The 9,734-nt window shown below is 39.9% G+C and overlaps 1 protein-coding gene across 4 annotated transcripts in view; it reads left to right on the top strand.

Moving 5' to 3' along the window:
• The first annotated feature begins 254 nt into the window (after positions 1–254).
• The window catches only part of CEP162 (centrosomal protein 162), a 92,636-nt gene continuing 83,156 nt past the window's right edge, over positions 255–9,734 (top strand). For 3 of the 4 annotated variants that reach the window (XM_022552072.3, XM_022552063.3, XM_022552045.3), the window contains exons 1-2: positions 255–940; positions 2,005–2,120. In XM_022552072.3, coding sequence (XP_022407780.1) covers positions 2,064–2,120 — 57 coding nt within the window. In that variant the 5' untranslated portion in view covers positions 255–940; positions 2,005–2,063. Of the gene's footprint in view, positions 2,121–9,734 lie in introns of all 4 variants that reach the window. The other variant, XM_089921799.1, reaches the window with a different exon arrangement.

Below are 9,734 nucleotides of genomic sequence, written 5' to 3'. Positions count from 1 at the left end.
CTTTATCATAGGGCACAGTTCTGGCATGTACACATTTGTATCGCAATAAACACCTGCTGAAAGAAAAGTTCAGGCCGGACATGATGAGGTCCTTAACTATGTCTGCCAGCAGCAACGCTTTCAACTGCTGTCGCTTTTACATTTTGTATCCTAAATGCTGTCCTCTGAAACTCCAACGTGCGTTGTGTTCTTATTTTTTTAGAGGAAGGAATAGCAAAAATAAAATAAAAATCCAAGAAAGTAATTGTAAGATGCCGCTGTAGAATGGGGGGAAAGGAGGGGTAATGGGAAACCATAGCGATGTTCTGATATGGGTAGGACTTGGGGTGTGTCTGTGTATTTTCAATTTCTTGTCCACTAGATGGTGGAACAGAGTCCCTATCCTGGCAACAGAGTTCTTCATAAAAGGTTACAGGTTCTCTCACAACGCCCACGCAGGGCTTTGCACGTGAAGGAAATCACCCAATAAGTTAAATTTTTTCAAGGCTTCCGCTTGTAAAGCAGAAAGCCGAAACGACACAGGAGGCAAATGTTAGGGAGAGGTGAGAAGGGATGAGAAATGCAGAAAGACAAGGAGCAGGGGAGCTAAACTACATTTCCCAGGAAGCCACGGGCGCACCTGCCGCACCCACCACGCCTGTTACGGCGCTCGCGACCCTGTCGTCCATCCCACCCCAAGGAGCACAGAGAAGGGCACGGAGTCTCCACTGGTGTAGCAGCGGTGGCGGCTCCAACCCGCCAGATCGTCCTGCTGAGCCACGACCACTCCACCCTGCGCTTGTAGAGCCGAAGAGACACTCACCGCTGCCCCTCTGTTCCCGCGAGCCACGTGACCAGCTCGGGTCATGTGACTCCAGAGCCTGGCGGCTGAAGTCAGTTACCCTGGCAACTGCTGGGCCCCCTCAGACCGTCCGGGAAAGCGGGGAATTCAGAAGCAAAGGTAGGTGAGGCGTGGATACTTGCTTTCCACTCGGTTCAGCAGGGCCCAGACTGTGCTCAGACCCGCTGCTCAGGGCTTTAGTTTCGGGTCACTCCCTTCCTCCACCCCGGCTCCGCTGCGGGCGCGTCTTTGTCTTCCCGCCGACTCCGGAGCCCGCGCTTCCTGGGGCCTGGGACCCTCTGAGTGGGACCCGCGTTTGACCCACAATTTGGGGCCAAGACCTTAACCGCCCACACACTGAACTGAACAGAAATGCAAATGAGGGGGAGGAGGTGTTACCGCGCAGCCTGAGCAAAGTATTGACCAGATCTCCACACCTCCCGCCTCCACAAAAGGAAGCTGAGGTCGGAGCTGCCTCATGGAGTTACGGTCCAGAAGCTGACGCAGATCCGAAGTTGGGTTCTTTAGGGAGACTGGGGAGAGTTGGGCATTGCAAGTCACTATTGCGTAGTTTTTGTTGACCTTCCCTCCGTCCAAGAGAAACATAATTTGTTCTAATTTGCTCCATTAACTTTGTTTTAGGTAGATTCTGAGTCTTAAGGTATTAATCCAGAAATTTGTATCTGGAAACGCCCCCATATCAGGAAACAGTCTGTTTTTCAAAACTTCTTAATATGGATTGATAAATAACTAGCTGAATGATAAGATGGCACAGACTCTGTCCTGCGCTTTGCAAAAGGGAAACAGTCTTTTGGATTTGCTAGTTTTTACTTTTTAAAAGTTTCCTTGAGAAGCCCTGGTTTATTTAAGGGATGTTAAATAACACACACACACAGACACACACACACGCTAATATGCATAGATTTAGGAAATATTCTCGAGGCCACTTTTTAACAACTGTATATTAAGAATGAAAATGTAATTCTCAACTCTAAGTCAAACTGTGAAAGCTGCTTTTTCAAATCAGTTTTATTAATGAATTAAAAATCTCTTGTCCAATTTACTGGTCAGTAATTGTGTGTATATGCTAAATCATGAGAGAAATGTCTGAAGTTCAAGGCTGACGGTTTTTATGATGTGATTTGGATTTCCTTAAAGGATGTTTATTATCTCTTGCCATTTAGTGTTTCCACTGTTGTAAATACTTTGGAATGTTTACTTTTGGAAGGGAAAATTATTGATAATGGCCCACTATTCCAAAGAAGAGCTGGATGAAGAGTTTGAACAGTTCATGAAAGAGGTAAGTTTATATTTTTAAAAGCTGTATTGTAAATTGTCCTACAAGAAACTCATTCTTCTAGGATGCAGTCAGCCTATCATCAAGCTCTGTCACCTGTTTCCAAAATACATCTATCATCCCTCTAGTTCTCTCCCTTTTCACTGCAATTTACCTAATCCAGGACTCCATCATCTCACTAGGCTACTGCAACAGTTCCCACGTACTGTCCAAGCGTTCCTTCACCACACGGCTGCCAGCGTGGTTTGTGACATAAATCAGACTCTGTTACTCCCAATGGAAAACACTATTGGTCTCCCATCACATACAGAGTAAAATCCAGACTCCTTTCTGTGGCTTACAAAACCCTGGATGATTTTGCTCATGCCCACCTCACTGACTATACACTGCCCTTCCCCCTTTTCCATTCATGCCTTTTTTCTCCTCCAGACACGCCAAGCTCATTTCACATTAGGAGCTTTGTACTGTTCCCTCTGCCAATAATGCTGTCTATTCCTCTATCCTTTACCTGGATGGTGAAGATCTCTCTTTAAAATCACTACCTAAGAGAGGTTTCTTTCTGTTGATCCAGTAAAAAAGTAACTACCAAGTTCCTTCTTATACCATGTACTTAATTTTCCATGTAGCTCATTCTTCATGTAGCTCTTAGAACCATTCATTATTTCACTTGTTTAGCTCTCTTTTCTGCCTCCCTTAAGAATGAATGGTCTTTGACATGACAGCTGTATTTTTTTTTATTGAAGTATAGTTCATGTACAATATTATATTAGTTCAAACAGTGATTCAATTTTTATAGGTTATACTCCATTTAAAGTTATTATAAAATACTGGCTGTACTCTCTGTGCTGCATGATATATACTTGTAGCTTATTTATTTTATTCATAGTAGTTTGTGCATTTTAATCCCTACCCCTACCCCTATTTTGCCCCTCCTCCTTTCTCTCTTCCCACTGGTACCCACTAGTTTGTTGTCTATATCTGAGAGTCTGTTTTCTGCTTTGTTATATTCATTTGTTTTATGTTTTTAGATTCCACATATAAGTGATAACATACAGCATTTGTTCTTCTCTGACTTGTTTCACTAAGCATAGTACCCTCCAGGTCCGTCCATGCTGTTTCAAATGACAAAATTTCATTCTTTTTATGGTTAAGTAACATTCCATCATATATCTGTATACCACACCTTCTTTATCCATTCATCTGTTGATGAACACTTCCATATCTTTGATAGTGTAAATAATGCTGCTGTGAACATTGGGATGCATTTATCTTTTCCAATTAGTGTTTTTGTGTTCTTAGCATATATACGCAGGAGTGGAATCACTGGATCATATAGTAGTTCTGTTTTTAGTTTTTTGAGGAACCTCCATACTGTTTCCATAGTGGCTGTACCAATTTACATTCCCACTAACGGTGTACAAGGGTTCCATTTTCTCTACATCCTCACCAGCATTTGCTATTTGTAGCCATTCTGACAGGTGTGAGGTGATACCTATTTGGGGTTTTGATTTGCATTTCCCTGATGATTAGCAATGTTGAGCATCTTTTCATGTGCCTGTTGGCCATGTGTATATCTTGTGCCCATTTTTTAATCAGGTTGGGTTTTTTTGTTTGTTTTTTGATATTAACCCCTTATTGGTCATATGATATGCAATTGTTTTCTCCCGTACTATAGGTTCTTTTCATTTTATCGATGGTTTCCTTTACTGTGCAAAAGCTTTTAAGTTTGATTAGGTCCCATATGTTTAGTTTTGCTTTTGTTTCCTTTGCCTTAGGAGACAGATCCAAAAAAATATTGCTACAATTTATGTCAGAGTGTTCTGCCTATGTTTTCTTCTAGGAGTTTTATGGTTTCAGGTTTTTTTTTTGTTTTTTTTTTTCGGTACGCGGGCCTCTTACTGTTGTGGCCTCTCCCATTGTGGAGCGCAGGCTCAGCGGCCATGACTCACGGGCCCAGCCACTCTGCGGCATGTGGGATCTTCCCAGACCGGGGCACGAACCCGTGTCCCCTGCATCAGCAGGTGGACTCTCAACCACTGCGCCACCAGGGAAGCCCAGTTTCAGGTTTTATACTTAGGTCTTTACTCCATTTTGAGTTTATTTTTGTATTGATACATGGTGTGCGAAAATGTTCTAATTTCATTCTTTTACATGTAACTATCCAGTTTTCCCAGCACCACTTACTTCAATAAGAGACTGTCTTTTTTCCAATGTAAATTCTTGCCTTCTTTGTTGTAGATTAATTGACCATAAGTGCACGGGTTTATTTCTGGGCTCTCTATTCTGTTCTGTTGATGGATGTGTTGGTTTTTGTGTTGTGATTACTGGAGCTTCCTAGTATAGTCTGAAGTCAGGGAGCTGAAGTCAGGGAGCTTAATACCTTTAGCTTTGTTCTTTTTTCTCAACATTGCTTTGGCTTTTCAGGGTCTTTAGTTGTTCCGTATAAATTTTAGGATTATTTGTTCTAGTTCTGTGAAAAATGTCATACATGTTTTGACAGGTATTGCATTAAATCTGTAGCTTGCTTTGGGTAGCATGGACATTTTAACAATATCAATTCTTCCAATCCATGAACATGAGCTATCCTGCCATTTCATTGTATCATCCTCAGTTTCCTTCATCAATGTTTTATAGTTTTCAGACCATGAGTTTTTCACCTCCTTGATTAAGTTTATTCCTATGTATTTTATTCTTTTGGATGTGATTTTAAAAAGGATGGTTTTCTTACTCTTTCTGATAGTTCATTTTTAGTGTATAGAAAAGCAACAGATTTCTGTATATTAATCTTGTATCCTACAAAGCTACTGAATCCATTTATTAATTCTGAGAGTTTTTTGGTGAAGACTTTAGGGTTTTCTATATGTAGTATCATGCCATCTGCAAATACTGACAGCTTTACATCTTCCCTTTCAATTTGGAAGCCTTTTATTTCTTTTCATGTCTGATTGCTCTGACTAGGACTTCCAATACTTTATTAAATAGAAGTGGTGAGAGTGGGCATCCTTATCTTGTTCCTGATTTTAGAGGAAGCGCTTTCAGTTTTTCACCAATGAATATGATGAATATGATGTTAGCTGTGGGTTTGTCATAAATGACCTTTTTTACGTTGCTATGAGTTTAGATACCAACTTTGATGAGAGTTTTTGTCATGAATGGATATTGAATTTTGTCAAATGCTTTCTCTGTATTTATTGAGATGATCATGTGACTTGTTAATGTGGTGTATCCCATTGATTGACTTGCAAATATTGAACCATGTTTGCATCCCTAGAGTAAGTCCTACTTGATCATGGTGTATGATTCTTTTTATATATTGTTGAATTAAGTTTGTTGAGGATTTCTGCATCTATATTCATCAGAGATATCAGCCTGCAGTTTTCTTTTTTTGTAGTGTCTTTGTCTGTTTTTAATATCAGGGTAATGTGACCTTGTAGAATGAATTTGGGAGTGTCCTTTCTTCTGTTTTTTGGAATAGGTTGAGAAGGATATTAGCTTTTTATATGTTTGGTGGAATTCTCCTGTGACGCTATCCTGGACTTCCGTTTGCTGGAAGTTTCTGATTACTAATTCAATTATACTACTAGTGATTGGTCTGTTCACATTGTCTGTGTCTTCCTGATTCAGTTTTGGAAGATTGTATGTTTTTAGAAATTAATCCATTTCTTAGGTTGTCCAATTTGTTGACATGTAACTGTTTGTAGTATTGTCTTATGATTTTATTATCTGTGATATTGGTTGTTAGTTCTCCTCTTTCTTTTTTATTTTGTTTGTTTGGGTCCTCTTTTTTCTTGATGAACCCCTGGCTAAAGGCTTATCAATTTTCTTAATTTTTGGGGGGACTTCCCTGCCTGGTGGAGCAGTGGATAAGACTCCACACTCCCAATGCGGAGGGCTCGGGTTTGATCCCTGTTCAGGGAACTAGATACCACATGCATGCTGCAACTAGGGATTCACATGCCATAACTAGGGAGCCTGCATGCCGTGAGTAAGGAGCCTGTGAGCCACAACTAAGGAGCCCACGAGCTGCACCTAAGGAGCTGGCAAGCTGAAACTAAGGAGCCCTGGAGCCATAGCTAAGGAGCCCGCGTGCTTCAACTAAGGAGCCTGTGACTACAACTGGGGAGCCTGCCTGCTACAACTAAGATGCCATGCAACCAAAAAAAAAAAAAAAATTCTTTATTATTTCAAAAAACCAGCTCTTGGTTTCATTGATTTTTTAAATTTATTTTATTTTATTTTTTTGGTCTCTATTTCCTCTCTGGTATTTATTATTTCCTTTCTTCTGCTGACTTTGGACTTTGTTCTTCTTTTTCTGATTCCTTTGGATGGTAGGTTATGTTGTTTATTTGAGATTTTTCTTGTTTCTTAAAGTAGGCCTGTATCACTGTAAACATTCCTATTAGAACTGCTTTTGCTACATCCCATGATTTCAGAAAGTTGTGCTTTTATTTTCATTTGTCTTAAGGTATTTTCTGATTTCCTCTTTGATTTCTTCATTGACCCATTGTGTTTTTAGTAGCATGTCATTTAGTCTCCACATGTTTGTGTTTTTCCCATTTTTCTTCCTATAATTGATATCTAGTTTATACCATGGTGATCGGAAAAAATGCTTGATATAATTTCTGTCCTCTTAAATTCGTTGAGACTTTTTTGTGGCCTAGAGTGTGGTCTGCCCTAGAGAATGTTCTATGTTCACTTGAAAATAATGTGTATTCTGCTGGTTTTGGATGGAATATCCTGTAGATATCTATTAAGTCCATCTGGTCTAATTTGTCATTTAAGGCCAGTGTTACCTTACTGATTTTCTGTCTGGATGATCTGCCCATCTGTCCAATTGGGTATTAGCATTCCCTACTACTTTTGTATTATTGCCAGTTTCTCCATTTATAGCTGTTAACATTTGCTTTATATATTTAGATGCTCCTATATTAGTTGCATATATTTTAATGAATGTTATATCCTCTTTTGTATTGATTCCTGTATCATTATACAATGCCCTACTTGCCTTTTGTTTTAAAGTCTGTTTCATCTGATATGAGTATTGCTACCCCAGCTGTCTTGTTTCCATTTGCATGAAATAACTTCTTCTAGCCCCTCGCTTTCAGCCTGTGTGTGTCTTTATCTCTGAAGCGAGTCTCTTGTAAGCAGCATATAGATGGGTCTTGTTTTTTTGTCCAATCAGCCACCCTATGTCTTTTGATTGGAGCATTTAGTCCATTCACATTTAAAGCAATTATTGATAGGTATGTTCGTACTGCCATTTTGTTACTCTTTTCTGGTTTTTGTACTTATTCTCTGTTCTTTTCTCCTTCTTTTTGTTTCTTCCCCTGTGGTTTGATGATTTTCTTTAGTGGTATGCTTGTGCTCCTTTCTCTCCAGTTTTTGTGTGTCCATTATTGGGTTTTTATTTCTGGTTACCATGGGGTTCATATATGTTGATCTATGGTTATATCCACTTGTTTTAAACTGGTAGTCATTTAAGTTCAAACACATTCTAAAAGTTCTACATTTTTTTCTCCCTTCCTCAACATTTTGTGTTTTTGTGTCATATTTTACATCTTCATGTTTATCCCTTACCTTTTTATTAGAGTTATAGCTGATTATACAATTTTTGTCTTTGAATCTTTGTACTAGCTTATTTAAGTTGTTGATCCATAGCCTTTACTATATATTTGTCATTATTAGTGGGGTTTTTCTTTTCCTATACATGTCTACTTCTTGTTGTAGCATTTTCTTTTCCACTGAGAGAAGACCCTTTAACATTTCCTTTAGGGTCAATTTAGTATTGATGAACTCTTCTAGTCTTTGCTTGTTTGAGAAGTTTTTCATCTGTCCTTTAATTCCAAATTATAATTTTGCTGGGTAGAGTATCCTAGGTTTTAGGTTTTTCCCTTTTGCACCTTAAATATATCATGCCGTTCCCTTCTGGCCTGCAAAGTTTCTGCAGAAAAATCAGCTGATAGCTTTTGGGGGGTGGGGTTCCCTTGTATGTGACTCTTTGTTTTTCTCTTGCTGCCTTTAGAATAATCTCTTTATCTTTAACTTTTAACATTTTAATAACACTTTAATTGTGATATGTCTTGGTGTGGGTCTATTTGGGTTCATTTTATTTGGGACTCTCTGTGCCTCCTGTACCTGGATATCTGATTAACTTATTCAGGTTCAAGAAATTTTCAGCCATAATTTCATCAAATAAATTTTCAACTCCTTTCTCTCTGAGTTCTCCATCTGGGACATCTATAATATGAATGTTGGTACACTTGATGGTATCTCAGAGTTCCCTTAAATTGTTTTCATTTTTTAAATTTGTTTTTTTTTTCATGTCTGATTGGGTGATTTCCATTATTCTGTCTTCCAGATCACTTATGCATTCTTCTGTATCACCTAGTCTGCTGTTAATTCATTCTAGTGTGTTTTTCATTACAGTTGTATTCTTCACTTCTGGCTGGTTCTTTTATATTTTCTAATTTCTTGTTAAAATACTATGTTCATCTATTCCTTTTTCAGCATTCTTATTAGTAATGCTTTGAACTTCTTATCTGGTAAATTATTTATCTCTGTTTCATTAGTTGTTTTTCCTGTTCTTTTGTTTGAAACAAGTTCTTCTGTCCTCTCATTTTGTTTAACTTTCTCTGTCTCTATGAAATTAAGTGAAACAGTTACCTATCCCCATCTTGAAGGGGTGCCCCTTTGTGGGAGTGTCCCTGTGCAGTCTGCATGTGCCTGGTGGCTTTGATGGGAGAGCTGGATCTGACGTAAGCAGGAGCTGTGTCTTTCTCCAGGGTGTGCTGGCAGCTATCACTTTGGTAAGAGGTGGGACTGGAGACGAAGGGGCTCAAGGCAGAGCCAGGTGTGAGCCAGGGCTTCTCCTCACTCAGTGGCCAACACCACCCTATGAGGGGTGGGAGTGAGTCCCAAGGTGCTGGAGCAGAAGCCCTGAGGGTTGGGTCCCAGCTGGTTCTGTTTCCTATAAGCATGTACTCTTTCCTCTCCTAGCATTGTCACATTGTCATCTTTGCCCCAGAGAGCAGTAGTGCTGGAGCAAGAGGAGCTGGAGTAGGGGTTTGGCTTGTGCCAGGCCTTGTGCCAGGGTGGTCATAGGAAACCAGCCAGAGTCCCGCGCGGTTTCATTCTGCTTCTTCCACCTTGTTTCGGGAGTAAGGAAATATGTGCACACTCTTCATGAGCAGAATCTCGGTTTCTTACAGCCCCACTGTCGGTCCCACTGGTTTTATAACCAGCTATGGGGACTCATCTTCCCAGTGGCAGACCCCAGGGCTGTGGCCCCCAATATGTGGTTCTAGCCACCTACTCCCCAGAGTGGGTTTCCAAGCCTTTTAATCCCCTTCCTTTTCTGTGTCCCTTCCCTGGGGAACAGGTCCTGACCTGATCACTTTTCTTCCCTTCCTACCCGATTCCATATGTCTTTCTTACAGCTTGTTCTACTTAACGTAACAATTTCAAGGTTCATTTATGTTGTCATATCTGTCAGTACCTTATTCCTTTTTTTATAGCTGAATAATATTCCATCGTATGGATTTGCCACATTTTGTTTACCTGCTTATCAGCTGATGGACATTTGAGTTCTTTCCACTTTCTAGCAATTATGAATAATGC

The sequence above is a fragment of the Delphinapterus leucas genome, chromosome 12 (genome assembly GCF_059928025.1).
Source record: "Delphinapterus leucas isolate spDelLeu-1000000601 "Yukka" chromosome 12, BTC_Dleu_Yukka2, whole genome shotgun sequence".
NCBI classification, from domain to species: domain Eukaryota; kingdom Metazoa; phylum Chordata; class Mammalia; order Artiodactyla; family Monodontidae; genus Delphinapterus; species Delphinapterus leucas.
The sequence above is the reverse complement of the archived record's forward strand: the minus strand, read 5'-3'. Positions and strand labels throughout refer to the sequence as shown.